Source organism: Mesocricetus auratus, unplaced genomic scaffold (genome assembly GCF_017639785.1).
Source record: "Mesocricetus auratus isolate SY011 unplaced genomic scaffold, BCM_Maur_2.0 Super-Scaffold_6730, whole genome shotgun sequence".
Lineage (NCBI taxonomy): Eukaryota > Metazoa > Chordata > Mammalia > Rodentia > Cricetidae > Mesocricetus > Mesocricetus auratus.
The window spans coordinates 6,257,137-6,272,437 of record NW_024429184.1 but is presented as its reverse complement, the minus strand read 5'-3'; the positions used below and the strand labels follow the sequence as shown (position 1 = coordinate 6,272,437).

At 42.4% G+C, this 15,301-nt stretch overlaps 1 protein-coding gene across 1 annotated transcript in view; it reads left to right on the top strand.

Annotated features, from left to right (window-relative positions):
* The window catches only part of Tmem38b (transmembrane protein 38B), a 28,899-nt gene extending 14,469 nt beyond the window's left edge, over window positions 1–14,430 (top strand). The window contains exons 2-6 of the mRNA XM_005076490.4: window positions 1,224–1,380; window positions 7,960–8,144; window positions 9,269–9,356; window positions 11,151–11,268; window positions 12,972–14,430. Of these exons, the coding sequence (XP_005076547.1) occupies window positions 1,224–1,380; window positions 7,960–8,144; window positions 9,269–9,356; window positions 11,151–11,268; window positions 12,972–13,184 (761 nt within the window). The 3' untranslated portion in view covers window positions 13,185–14,430. The remainder of the gene's footprint in view (window positions 1–1,223; window positions 1,381–7,959; window positions 8,145–9,268; window positions 9,357–11,150; window positions 11,269–12,971) is intronic.
* Window positions 14,431–15,301: the final 871 nt, after the last annotated feature.

Genomic DNA, 15,301 nt, shown 5'->3' with positions numbered 1-15,301 from the left:
TGCCTGTTTAGCCGTCTCAGTGGCCGACCTTTCATAACAGATTCCTTTGCCACATTGCCTAGGAGTGCTTACAATAAGATTTGGCATGAAAAGAAATGCTAAGTGGGAATCTTTTAAAGTAAAACATCTATTACTAGGAAACTGGCAAGAAAAACTTGGATAGTGTTTTAAAGATGTCAAAATCAATCATTAAAAAATACTTGTAGGGCCGGGAAATGGCTTAGTTGGTAGGGTGCTTGCTGTGCAAGCATGAAGACCCAAGTTCATATCCCCAGCCCTCATTAAAGCCGGTGTGGGGCTGAGTGTTCCTGCAGTATATGGAGTATGGGAATATATGGAGACAGATAGGTCTTAGGCCTTTGCTTACCAGCCAATATAGTAAATTAGTGAGCTCCAGATTCAGTTAGTGGCCCTGTCTTAAACATAAGGTAGGGACCCAGGCATAGTGGTCTTTTCAAGCATTCAGGACGTCGAGGCAGGTGGATCTCCAGTCTCTAGTAGGACACTAGCCTTGTGGACATAAAGGGTTCTAGGCCAGCCAAGATTACGCAGCGTCTTGCCTACAAAAACCTAAAAGGTCTAGAGCAATATAGGAAGATGCCTCGTCAGTGGCTAGCTTCCATGAGTGCTGAATAAGCAAAGTCACCATCAGCCACACACATAGATCGTGTGCCTTCCCTTACTTTTCTCCCCACCCACCTTTTTCTTAAAAAACTGTTTTGAGTGAAGTGCTTGTGCACGAGCATGGAGATGTCACTTGGGAGCTCTATAGCCAAGTGAAAGCCAAGCAGAGCAGCTCTTGCCTGTAACCCGGCACTGGGGGTTGGAGACGGCAGATCTGGGGGCTCGCTGGCCGGTCAGTCTAACTGAAAGGCTGGCTACAGGCCCAGGAGAGTCCCTGCTGCAAAAACAATGTGGAGACATGACCGAGGGGAGCGGTGCTGACGTCAGTGTCAGGCCGCCGTGTGCCTGCGCTGGAGAATGGCCCCCAACATGCCCACGTATACGTGCACCCACACCCACATTCCCCTACCACCCCACACCCATGCAAATAAAGCCACTGACTTAGAAAGAATACTCTTTAAGTGGTCGTGATCAGCACACCCACGAGTATGTGTTAGACATTACAAATGCGGGTTATTTCTCTAGGACAGTGGGTCCGTGGAGCTTTCTTGTAAGTAAGTATACAGCTGTCTCAGAGCACGTTTTGACTGTCATTTCAGGGGCAGCGGCAGTGGCATGGAATAACCCCCTGTCCAGCTGGTTGAGCGCCATGCTCCACTGCTTTGGTGGAGGGATTTTATCCTGCATGCTGCTTGCAGAGCCTCCATTGAAGTTTCTTACAAACCACACTAATATTTTACTGGCTTCTTCAATCTGGTAAGTTGCCCTTGCACTATGAGGCATTTTAAGAATTTTCTAGATTGTCATTCACTTCACATGCACTAACTTAAGGATATAAAAAACCTTAAAGGAAAAAGAGCAATTTTACTACAATCCAAATGATTATGGCTTATCTATAGTTTTTCTTGTCTTCCTCTTTGTTGGATTGGTTACTTATTTGTTTGTTTGTTGATAGATTGATATATTGATTGATTCAAATTCTCATTGTGTAGCCCTGGCTTCCCTGAAACTCAGTATGTAGACCAGGCTGTCCTCGAAACTCATAGAGATCCACCTGTCTTTGCCTCCCAAGATCTGGGATTAAAGATGTACACCACCACCACACAGTTTAGGATTTGCTTTTACTGGGACTGGTGAGAGGGCTCAGTGGGTAAAGGAGCTTGCCACGTAAGCCTGGCAGTGTGAGTTCTAGCCCCAGCACCCACATGAAGGCAGAAGGAAATTCAGCTGCACAAAGTAGCCCTCTTGATCTCCACATGTCCATTGTGGTACGCAGCCCACCCCCATCTTACACACAGCCAATAATAAATAATTGAAAATTCGTGTATTATAGTAACTTAAAAACTATTAAGCACTCATAAACAGGGATATGCTAAATAGCAGCGATGTGATGGGCGCCTGTGCTGGAAGGTTGGTGGGGCGGAGTCACTCTCTTGCTAGTAATTATTGAATTAGTGTTCTATAGCAGGTAAAATTCATATATTCAATCATGAGTCCTGAGCTATTATAATTATCTCTTCCTGACAAAATCTTTTACTGGTGACATTAAGAGAAAAAATTACTTAAATACTATGAAACACTATGTTTCGTCTCTCTAATCTGTGGCTAAATTATGAATTCATGTATTGCTATTTGAAATATCCAATAGATATGTAAGCTATCTAATCAGGTATGGAATGACTGAGTGCAGAGTTATTCTGCAGGACAACCGTCTCCATATGAACAGGATCCCACGTTTACTGGTATGTGGAATTAGGATACTTTACTCACAATGATTGCAAACCAGTTCTCTCCTAAGCTGGTATCTAAGATCATGACTATCAAGTGAGAAGGAAGAGAATATATTTAAACTCAACCAGGAAAGTCTTTCAGTGGCTTTACTGAAAGCGCTGCTTGCTTTCAGTAAAGACATCACTCTCCCTTTTTTAATAGTTTATATTTTTCAGCTGTGGAAAGTAGGTGGCATGGAATTATTCATTTTGATAGCTAGTATGTATTGAATTAATATCAAATATTAGATAAATTATTTTCATACTTACGATGAGTTCTGTGAAGTAGCTATTGTAATTAGGTTTTTAAAGATTTATTTATTTTTATTTTATGTGTTTGGGCATTTTGCTTGAATGTATGTGTATGCCTGGTGCATCGAGCATCGGGATACTCTGGAGCTAACATAGAGCTGTGAGCTACCATGTGTGTGCTGGAAATTGAACCTAGGCCTTTTTCAAGAGCAGCCACTGTTCTTAACTGCCGAGCTATCTCTTCAGCCCCTTTAAAAAAAAACAGCACACATTTATCAAGTTTCCTTAGTTTCGGCTGACTCCCCATCCTTCCCACCCCCTGGACCTCCTGCATTATCCTTCAGTAGTTTCAGCTGACTCCCCATCCTTCCCCGCCCTGGACCTCTCGCGTTATCCTTCAGACCCCAGTATTCCACCTTCCATTTTTGCATTAAATAAGTTCTGCTCGCCATCCTACCCGAGGTAGCTGTTGGTACTTCTGTTTGGTGGCAAGGGGACTGAGACGTGGGGCAGTCGATGTGACTGTCATATCTGGCCGGGTGTCAGGGCGAGAATCAGAACAGTGTGACCGCAGAGCCTCCACTCGCGACAGCTGCTCAGCCCGCTCACTGTGTCACCTTCTAAAGACACCTCCAAAGGACTTCCACTTCCGTATCATTTAAAAAGGATACTTACATTTTGGATTTTAAAAGTTTAAATGCTGAGACTATGTAAGAGGTAAGGCAGCCTGACTCTGTGTTTCTATCTTTCCTGTTTCTAGTCTTACATACGGATCCTTCCGTGTCTGGGCCTGGACTTTCAATAATTTCCTACACGGGATAGTTAGTCTCTTCTTTTATTGTCCCCCAAATCTATTCTTTACATAATGATCAAGTGATCATCTTAAAATATGTTATAGTATGTGTGCAGCAATTAGGAAGAAAACCCTGAATTTTCCCATGACCCATCATCCCTACAGAGTCTCCTCTCTGTTCTCTTTGCTCCGTTCCTCTGACCCAGTCTCGCCACACTGAGCCTGCCGTTTGCACACACGAGGCACTCTCTCTCTCTGTGACTCTGTTCTTGCTTCATCTCCAGCCCCAAACAGGCACTGCTGTCTTTCCTCACAGAAGCTGTCTGTGACTATCAGATCACCCTCGAGTTTTCTTCTCAGATTCGCTAACATTGGAGGTGTCATCAGCTGGCCTTTTAAAAACCTGGCTTTGTCTCACTTCTGGAAAATCCCTATCAGAGCAGAAGCTTCACCTTGTTAGCTGTGACACCAAGTACCGCTGAGACTCGGGAGGTGATTTACGAAAGAACGATGGCTGTGTATTGAGGTTTGAGTAGCAAGGGACTACAGATTGGGATTAGTCGAGTCAGAACATGGAATACAGTTTCATGCCTATAAACGTGTGCCTTTGCATTTAAAAGGCACGTTAGAAGTGGAGAATGGAGGAGTGTATTTTTCAGCACACACATACAGGTGTGTGGAAACACACTTCTGACTTGCCCGGGTTTTGGTTCACTACTCATGGAAAAGCAGGGCTGCTGCTTGGCTCTTTTACTTGCTGGTCAACCTACAAAGGTGATCAACTTTTTAAAAGTATGTTTTGTGAGATTCTACAGATTTCAATTTTTGTCACTATTTCAGGCTAGCTGTCCCCTGTTTGGCCAGTGAGAGACTTTTCAGAGGTGCCCCCCCCAGCCCGGGATTAGCTTCCTTGCCCCTCGGTGTCATAAGACTCTCACAGTTTTCTTTTGGGATTAGTCTTAGTGTCTTTTAGTGAGAAACAGCTTTTCCGAGCCTCAGTCCGAGCATTAAAGCTGCTGCCAGGGCATCCACGGGACCGAGCTAGGACAAAGAAAGAGAAAATGACTCGTCCATATTGATACGTATTCCTAATTCAAGTTCAGTGCTATGGAGTTCTTGTTTATCTTGTCTCTGTTACATATGTAATACCTACATACAAAGAATTCTGGTTTTTATTGGACAAAGGATATAGCACAATTAGAATATTCTGACACTGCTAGTTCATTTTACCCTGTTCTTTGCTCTTGTACGTTTAATCTGATCCATCTTTAAAACAAGGGTGTGTGTCACACTGTCGTAGTTCCATGGCTGGTACGCATCTTCCCTGACTTAGCTGTCATTCCGTCTTACTGCTCAGTGTGTGCTTGGTGCACATCACTAGTTCTTACAGCTGGTCTCTTGACGCTGTAAGACAGGTCCTCTACTGATCACGACGCTCAGGTGTGGAGAGACTGATGACTTGTCCCGGGTATCAGAGATACTGGGTAGCTGGGGCCTGGATTTCATCTTTACACTGGTGCATGAGCAGTGAATTGCTTTGAACTCTGGAAAAAGGAATGTTGTCCTTACCATTTCTAAATATGAAAATGATGCTGTATTGCAGACAGTATATTTTATTGTTTTAATAATAGAACTTTTAACATTTCGAATAACGCTTTTGTCTTTGCTTCTTCTGAGTCAAATGACTTGTGGAATCACAGCAAGGTTATCTTTAGCCCCAAAGCGCTTCAGTGCACACGTCTGGAGGTTAGCGCCATCTACTGGAAAAGACAAACATGAACTTGGTTCTGCCAGTGTATTGTATAGCCACTGTCGGAACACAGCATATACTTTCATTAAAGTTCTCTTTTTAAAGGTCTATTAATGGGGAGGTACATACTTCATAATTTTCTATGCATTGATTTTATGTTTCAGAATGTTTTTCTCAGACTTCCAAGATACTGTAGAGAGATTACATTTAGATGAGGTGATATATGAGTCATAGTTTTATAGTCATTTTCAAGACGTATCAGTCAAATTCCTGACTGGTTGGTGCTTACTGCAGAGTAGAGCAGAGCTCCTGCACTAGACTAACCTGGCTGTAGCTTGTGGTGTTTGGCTCAGTGAAGGGGTGGGAAAGGAGAATTGAGAGTAGTGTTTGTAATGATTAGCCCCCCTCTCTGCTCAGCCTTTGTAACCTACACTGTGCTCCCATCTAAAACCTGTTTAAAGTGGCTCAGTTTACATCTGTATCCTGTTTTAGACTAACTTCTCTTTGTCGTTTTTCTCTTTCCATTAATCTGGCCTATATGGCTTAAAGGCATTTGAGGAATCCATTTCATCTTCTCATTCCATTTCTTTTCTCTTTCCTTTATATTTTCTTTAGGCGCTTGCAAGGTAAAGTTATTTTAGATGTTACAAACTTAAGGAGAAATTACAATCTTTACAGAAGAGACCTACTGTTTGATGAGTGACCATTGGTCCTTGGGTCATCAGAGGAACATTGCATAGTGAACTTAGGTCATTTGTCTGCCATGCTGTTTCTAAGTCTGTTGAGCATAACAATGAGCTGTTCCCTTCACTCCATAGCAACTCAAGTGGGCGCAGGGCTTTTGTTAATATGAGAAATTGTTGTAGCTGTTTTAGAAAAATAGGATACAACTTAGAATTCAGAAGTAGCAATAATTATAAATTATAGACTATATGTTATAGTGTCATGTAGTTGAATGTAAAAAGTTCAAAATAGCTGTTGGAGTAATAGGTTTTAACACATTAAAAATAGAACTAGGAAATTCAAGTAGCCATTGCCATATGGTTTTTGTTCTGTTGAGTATGTTCTTTTAAAGCATGAATTACTGCTGAAATAAAACCACAGTGTCTGTTCTTAATCTAATCTCTAACAGATACCAAAGTATTGTTTGTTTTCACTAAGAATATATATATATATATATATATATATATATATATAATTTATTACTTAGGTGTATCTGCCTCTTCTGTCCATTGTCTAACTTCCTGTAAATCACTTCTACATTTAAAGGCTTTGAAAAGATTATATGTCCATGTCAGGTTTTGAAACTGTAAAATTGTCACCAGATACTTCATTTCTTTCTTCAAGACTCTAATTACCAAGCGAGTCTTTGATGTGTTGTGTATCTTACCTCTAGACTGAATGATAATGGACAGTTCAGAGCGTTTGTCCTCGTGTGGGTTTGTGGTTGGAGGACAGTGATAAGATGCAGGAGTCCTGTCATCCAGACACAGTGTGATCCACTTATGAGTACTAGAGCCTTTACCTTATATTGAAGAGAACAATGCAGAAAGAGCCATTTTGAGGCGTAACATTGCTGGTATGAGCTGGGAGAAATGAGACAGACTTTCCAGGGGCCGTGGATACAGCAGCGTTTGAAGAAGAAGAAGGAAATGTGGACGCTGATGGAGCCATTGCTTCTTGTGTTAGGTTTCCGGAGCAGTGTGTTGACAAATAATTCATATTCTGTGAACACGCTTCGGTTTTGAGTTTATGACTGAAGCATTGGAATAAAGTTAACTCTTGCTTTGAAAAGAGCCCCAGAACTGTTTCCCTCTGTGTGTTCTGTATCACCCATTGGAAGAAGATCTGATGCAAATGCACCGAGCTGTCTGTTAGGAATGAAGGAAAGGCAGCGGAGTTTCTAGTAAACACTGCTGATAGCATTTGAGAAGATCCGGAGAGCAAATGAAGTTTAAAACTGTGACTCACCAGAGAATGGGTGATGTATTCTCGTTGACTAAAACAGCTTACTCAGCCAAATTAAAACTTGAGCTTTATATTCTTACAGCTGCATGAAACACATTTTCTGTGACATAAGCCCATTTCCCTGTGAGCTGTCTCTATCTTTGTAAGATTCCAGCTTATGCCTTAACCTAGGGGACACAGGTCAAGATGTTCGTTGGAGCTGAGCTGGGTGGTGGTGGCACACGCCTTTATTCCCAGCACTTGGGAGTAAGAGACGGGGATCCCTCTGAATTTGAGGTGAGCCTGGTCCACAGAGTGAGTTCCAGGACAACCAGGACAGTTTCACAGAGAAACCCTGTCTTGTAAAACAAAAACAAACAAAAAACAAAAGATGTTAGTAGGAGCTGAAATGCAACCTTTGTTCATTTACCAAAAGGCTCCTTGTCTAACTCCTTTTCCCTAAGAACAAAGACACTAAATGGTCATCGCCCATACCTGCTGGAACTGACGATGCACTTACTCCTTTCTTTAATACATTATGTACCTATTGTTCTAAAACTGTATGGGTAAATTAGGAACTGTGTGAAGTATTGCACAGTGGATGAGTCCTTTCCCTCATCATGACACAGACAGATTATGTATGATTTGTGTGAGTTAAGAAACAACTTGGTGTCCAATCTGCTTTTCTTTGAAATCGTGTTCCAGGGTTCTGTGGATAGTTGCACTTTTTGTGTTACGCCAAGTTTTTAGTGATGATGGTTTAGATTTTCGCTTGTGTTCTTCTGGTATTATTTACATATTGAAATATTAAATTTTAATTTCAGGTATATTGTATTTTTTTGCCCGCGTGACCTAGTTTCCCAGGGCTATTCATATCTACCTATTCAACTCCTGGCTGCGGGAATGAAGGAAGTGACCAGAACTTGGAAAATAGTGAGTGGAGTCACACATGCTAACAGCTACTACAGAAATGGCTGGATCGTCATGATAGCTGTTGGATGGGCCCGAGGTAAGGTTAATGTTCATACGTGTCCTGTTATTGATGCACCATAACCCCCGAATAACTCTCTGCTCACAAGGTCACAGGCTTTTGGGGTCACACTCTTTGGAGAGTAGAATCCTTGTCTTTTTAGCCACTAAAGTTAATTTAAAAGTTAATTACATCAATATTAGTGATCACCTATTGTTTTGAACCTGATGGTCTTGTAAGGTTTCTTACGAATAATTGCTTTAGGTTTCCCTGGACCATATGGAATCATAATTAATTATTTTACCATAGATGAAATAAGTTTAATAAGACATTTTGTGGCTTATATAAATTAAAAATCATTGCTGAGGCTGGGCATGGTGATGCTCACCTATAATCTTAGTACCTGGGGGGCTGAGGTCAGAGGTCACAAGTCTGAAGCCAGGTTGACCTATACAGTCATTTCTAGGCCAGTGTAGGCTACACAGAAAGACCCTGTCCAAAAATAAAAACAAATTACTTTATATTCTTTCCATTCTTGTGAGTTGTTGGAAACAGCAAATATTCATATTCACACTGTTCTAATTGTTTTATATTTATTTCACTCTCTCTCTCTAGACTAGGTAGACTATGTAGTTGAGGATGACCTTGAACTTGTGACCATACTGCCTCCCCTCCTGAGTGTTGGATCACAGGAAAGCTGGTTTATGCACTGTCGGGGATTGGTGCATGGGAGGCAGGTGCTCCTACCAGCTGAGCTATGCCTCTAACTCTAACCCTGCTGTTTTCTATGTAAGAATTGAACAGATTTCTGTAACCTCTGTCATAGTATGCTGCACCTAAAACTAACCATAGCAAGGGAAGAACTAGAAAGAGAGGATCTTACTTTTCACAAAGTAATTCTATACATATATCTCTGTGCTCGAGATCCCAGCGTTAACCTTAGATTGCAGTAAGACAGGTAGGTGATGTCATGCTGGGGAGAGAGAACGCCATTGTCTCAGGTCTCAGGACAAGAAGACAACGTTTTCTTCCTCTCAGGAATCCTATTTTGGTAATCCCGGGTTTTAAACCAGGAGGGGAAATTCTGACTTCCCCTGACATGTATTTTTTTTTTTTTAAAGAAAATTGGTTCAGTATTTTTCTTTCTTTCTTTCTTTTTTTAGGAGCAGGTGGTGTTATTGTCACATCTTGTGAAGAGTTGCTAAAAGGAGATTGGAAACCAGAAGGCAATGAGTGGCTGAAGCTGTCCTTGTAAGTGGTCTAGATTACGCTGAGGTCTGGGCTTACAGCCTTAGATTCCTTGCAAAGAGCGTGTTCGGAACTGTGTGTGTGGCTGAGACATACCCGAGAAACCAAGGCAAGCACAGTGGGAAGAAAACCAGGAGACTGATTCTGAGCATCATTTCCCAGATGAGATTTAAAGTAAACATCAGCTCTCTGTGGATTCCCCTCCTTTATAAAGACGGCTTGGAGCTGGAGAGCTGTCCCAGTGGCTAAGATCACTTTATAAAGACGGCTTGGAGCTGGAGAGCTGTCCCAGTGGCTAAGATCACTTTATAAAGACGGCTTGGAGCTGGAGAGCTGTCCCAGTGGCTACGATCATGTGCTGCTCTGACATAGGACCCAGGTTCAGTTCCTGGCACCCATGTGACATCTCAAGATGTTTTGTAACTTGAGTTCCAATGGATCTGATGTCCTCTTCTGGCCCCTGTAGACACCAGGCACGCATGACACACAGTAAATACGCACATGCAAAGCACCCATGCATATCATAACAACAGCACCTACGTGGACGTACAAAGTGCACTTGTGTGTGTGGTGTGCGAGTGTGAGCGGGGAATAAGTAAGTCCTGAAACTAGGAAGGAGACCCAGGAAAGGGAAGCGTAGTGTTGAGGATGGAGTGGGCAGCATGATGGGCCCGGCTCACAGGCTGCAGTTGAAGGGCAGACGCCAGGGCCATGTTGTATGAGGTTAGAGCCTGGCCCCTGCAGCCATGGCCCTGAGACCCCGGGGGAGCTTCACTTTCCTGCTGGATTTTGAAATGTCTTGGTGCCAGGGATCTTCTTTCCCTTTTGGAAGCATCCGTCCCACCATTGTGTTTTGGAATGAGACATGGTAGAATTTTCCAGTGCTTCTCAGCCTTCATAACAAATCTAATACTTTGATTTAAATTTTCCTTAAATCTTCTCTAATGTCCTTTCCTAATTATCTACAAACTGCTTATTTTTCAGAGTCACTCTTTAAGAAAACATAACCCCAAATGGTCCATGTGTATGTCAAAGCCCTTTCCTTAATGAGCTATTTTAGCACCTACATCATGGGACAGGAAAGGCTTTCCCCCACCTCTCATCTGTCTTGGGGGCTTCTTTATCACGGATGGCTTTTCAGGATTAATTTTAGATTTGTGGTGGGACACGAAACCTTCCAGTCCTTTAAAAAAAGTGTTAGATGGACAAATATGTTTCTGAAACATTGCACTATGGAAACATTTGCACATTCTAAAAAGTCTTGGACCGGAAGGCTTAGCTCAGTGGTCAAGAACGCTTGCTGCTTATCTTAGTTAGGGCTATTATTGCTAATGAGACACTATGACCAAGCAAACTTGCGGGAGGAAAGAGTTTATTTGGTTTGCACTTCCGCAGTACTGGTCATCCAAGGCAGTCAGGACAGGGGCTCAGCAGGGCAGGAACCTGAAGGCAGGAGCTGATGCAGAGCCGTGGAGGGCGCTCCTCATGCTTGCTTCTCCTGCTTGTTCAGCCCGCTTTCTTACAGAACCCAGGACCACCCTTCCCCGAATGGCATCACCCACAGGGGCTGGGCCCTCCTCCCTCAATCACTAATTGAGAAAAACGCCCTCCAGCTGGATCTCAAGGAGGCATTTCCTCATCTCAGGTCCCCTCAGTTCAGCATTTCTGAAACTTTAAAAATATGTTCACCCAGCTCATTTTGTGTTAACAGTCCACTAAGTTGATGCTTACGGAGCACTCTGAGAAGTTGTAGGCAGAGAATGTTTGTCACTGACTTCGAGTGTTATCTCCTTTCAGCCCTGCCAAGGTAACCCTGCTGGGGTCAATCATCTTCACTTTACAGCACACCAATCATCTGGCCATGTCGAAGCATGATCTCATGTTCCTTTACACCATGTTTCTGGTGACCATAAAGGTAAGAGTGTGAAAGGTGCCATGGGAGAGTCTGCTCTCTGCAGCAGGGTTTTCAGAGGCCAGTCCGGGCACCTTCATTTGCCATTTGGAGATGTTTCCATTAGACAGGGTAGGCAGGTGGCTTGTGGGAGTCCAGAGAGCAGTGGAGGTAGGGAGGGAGGGAGGGATCCAGAGGCTGTACAGTAGGCCTGCCTTGCTTATAAAATTGGGGTACAGTTTAAGTTGATGCTCCTCTTTGTTTTTGTAAAAAGTAATATGTTCTTAAGTTTGGAGGTGGAGTGAGTCACCTGTATTTGCAAATATGCTTGCTCATTCTGGTTTCAATACATACAAGCTTTTTCCTACCTCTGCCTATGGTTCTCTTCTTACTTGAGAGAAATGTGTGAAATGTCTCCCTTTTCCTCCTTTTCCTCTTTCGTCTATTCCCTGCAATTTCCTTTTCTTCTTTTCTCCCAGAACTTGGGCAAGCTGAACATTCAACCATATTCAACCAGTTTCATTAGAGGGGAAGTCACATACTTTTATAATTCTCTCAAATACTTTATGATTGCTTAAATATGAGCCACAGGGAAGCAAAATAAATGGGAAAGATCACCAGCAGAGGAGAGAGCCCTTGAGAATTGTAGACTCACAGACTTGTGTTGGAATGGAGGCTTTGCAATTTCGAACAAGTCTGTGTTGTTTGATCTAGGCTTCGCATGCCCCAAGGGATATGTGACTTCTGGCATTGTTTGTAAAAAGTAATATTATAAGTATGATATGTTTTCTGCTACTAATTAATCTCAATGGTAATTAATTTTAAACATGTGAAATAGGAATGTATGTTGGGTAAAGTTCACATAGGCTTACATTTTGTTCTTATTTTGCGTGTATGTGTCTTGCCTTCTGTGCCCGCTCTCAGGGACTACTAGTCCACAGCTTCTGACGTCTGCAGCCATGCACAGCAGTGCGCTGTTAAGCAGTGACTGGCCCAGATCTGCATTGCACCCTGCTCACCGCTTAAGCAGCTTTTAGTTTGGGGCAAGTTACCTCCCTGTCGGAGCTGGGACTCTGCTCCGCTCTGTGGTGAAGGCAGCGGTGACTGCTGCATTAAATTGACAGTGGAGATGAGTGTAAAGTATTTGTCACAGCTCTGACACAAGCTAGGTGTACAGCAATGACAGCTGTATTGGTTGCCGGTGCAGACTGTAGATAGTAGTATATCTTATTTCCTTTGAACTCCCCCCTTCTTCTTCTTCTTCTTCTTCTTCTTCTTCTTCTTCTTCTTCTTCTTCTTCTTCTTCTTCTTCTTCTTCTTCTTCTTCTTCTTCTTCTTCTTCTTCCTCTTCCTCTTCCTCTTCCTCTTCCTCTTCCTCTTCCTCTTCTCCTTCTCCTTCTCCTTCTCCTTCTCCTTCTCCTTCTCCTTCTCCTCCTTCTCCTTCTCCTTCTCCTTCTCCTTCTCCTTCTTCCCTTTCTCTTTGTAGCAATGGTTATACTTTTGATGAATACTATCCTTTAAATCCATAGCAATCAGTGATTTCCCCAGAATTGAGCTCGAATTTTTCATGTAGATTAAACACAAAGCACATTTGACTCTCTTTGCCCATTCTTTGTTTCTCTGTTTGAGAAACACAGAGTGTCTGTACTGAAACTGAGTTAACTTTTCCTAGATACCATGATGGTAACACAGAGTGTCTGTACTGAAACTGAGTTAACTTTTCCTAGATAACCATGATGATAACAAAGGACACCACTGTGACTCTTGCTCCCTTTGAGGACACGTTGAGCCGGATGCTGTTTGGCTGGCAGCAGCAGTTTTCGTTGGGTGAAAGGAAACGCGAAGCCAAGCAGTCCTCCAATGGCACTGCCTCGTCGGGGTCCAAGCGCATCACAGAGGATGCGGGCTCTGGGAAGAGGCATGCCAAGAAAGAAGACTGACGCTTGACCTGTGCTTGGGGGCAGAAAGGGAGCGTTGCTTATTTTAGAGTGTGGTGGTTTTTCTGTGTCAGTGATGGGAAATAAGCCTGTGTGTAAGGATGGAGGAGACAAAAGGGAAGAAATGCCTTATTTCAGGGACACCGCTCTGTTAATTGTCAACTCTTGGAGTCACGAGTGGATCATGTGAATTTATTTTTGCGGTAGAAGAGATTCTCCTAATTACTTGAATAGTTTTATATTGATAAAAGGATAATTTTTTAAATGTTAGAAAAAGTTCACTTGTTACTGCAAAATTCTAAGGCTTTCACACTTAAAAAATTCAGTGTTTTTCCACTTTTTGAATGATTCTAATTGTGTTTTAATTCTGCAGATTAAACTTTTACTTCATATTTCCAGTATAATTCTTGTATATAGAAGACAATTCTTATTTAATTTTGAACATGGAGAACTTTTCCTAAATAATTTTTAACTGAAAATAAACTGATAGTGTATATTTGGTGTATAAATTTGTTTTTATACCTTATTCACATTAAAAATGCCTGAAATTTAATGTATTTTAGTTTTAAGTATTATTTTTCAGTGAGACCACACTGTTAATTTGAGTCTCAGTTTGAAGTTTTTTCATGCTCTTGTTTTGAAAACTACTGTCTCCTCAGAAGAGCAGGGTTACAATTTGTGTGTATCTTTTTTTTTTTTCTGCAACACCAGCCTCACTCTGCCCTGGGCTGGCCTCAGATAAACTCCTACCTCTGCCTCCCCAGTGCTGTGCTTCCGGGCACCGGCCACCAGGCCGGGCTAGGGGTGAGGTTTTGTTGTTGGTAACCCTGTGTTTTATCGTGTGCTTGGAACCTGGGTTGTGTCTGTCCTTTCTCCATGTCAGCAGCTGGAGAGATTTCTCATATCCTATGTTTCTCCTGACTCAGTTGTTGTGAATATAACGGTGCATGTCTCAGTGACTTGACAAAAGCACTGTCATGGCTGAAAACCTCTCCTTGGTGCCTCTCCCAGGGAGCACTGTCTCTTGTGAGTTGGCATGCGGGCGTCTTTGTTTCATAGACATGTACATATATTGCTGGTTCTGTCTTAAAGGAAAACTACTTTCACGTGGAAATGCTCAGCCCTCATGAGAATTGCCTTTGCACGTTTGGTCTGAACCTAACCTCACATGGTAAACTACTTGAATGCGGTCATACAACATTAAATCTGGTTTCTTGTTGACAAAATAAAAAGCAAACAAGAAAATGTACTACTACATGATAGATTTATTTGCTTTATTTACTGTTAAAAGTCCTGTTATGGCATTACAATTCTGTGGTATGATTTTATACCACAGAATAGGAACCTGCCATCTATGCTAGATATTTCTGGTTGGCTGAGAAGCACTTAAATGACATTCAAGATGGAAAGTTTTCATTTTAACCTTTAACAGGTATGCACACTGGCAGGTTTTATACTTTTACTGCTTAAGAAAAAGATTTGGGTTGGGACATTTTGATAATCTTGGTATTAGAAAATGCTTATTTTTAATATTGTGACAGAAAGTACTAAATTGAATTCTGTATTATACATTTGATAATCTGTATATGTTATTATTGGCCAGTTCTGCAGTTTGAATTTAGCTGTAGTTACAATAGAATCTTGTTTTACATTTGTGTTAAAAACAAATTTATTAAAATAAGCACATTAGCACAGAGGGGTTCACCTTGCTCTTCTGTCGTACTGTTTGGAGGAAGGCGTTCGGAGTGTTGCTCTGTCTCTGTAATACACGTAGTGACCGCTGTCTGAGGGGACATGGCACAGACTTCATCATGCAGATAGCCTGGACCCCTCAGTTCAGCGTTCTTAGCTCTACTGGAAAATGTGGGTTAGGCTTGAATCTTCGCACCTCGAATCTGCTCAGGTAATGCAGAGAGCATCTCCTCACTCCTTAACTACTAGGGAGCATGACTGTGGTCCATAGGCCCACTTCACACGTCCCATCAGGGGTGACCCCGAATGATGGCAGGACCTGGTAGGCCTTAAAAGGAAAAAGTAGAAAGCCACAGGAAAGCTGCAAGAACGCAGGCCCCCGGCGGCCGTGACCCGGCCTGCCGTGACCCGGCCTGCCGCACACTGGC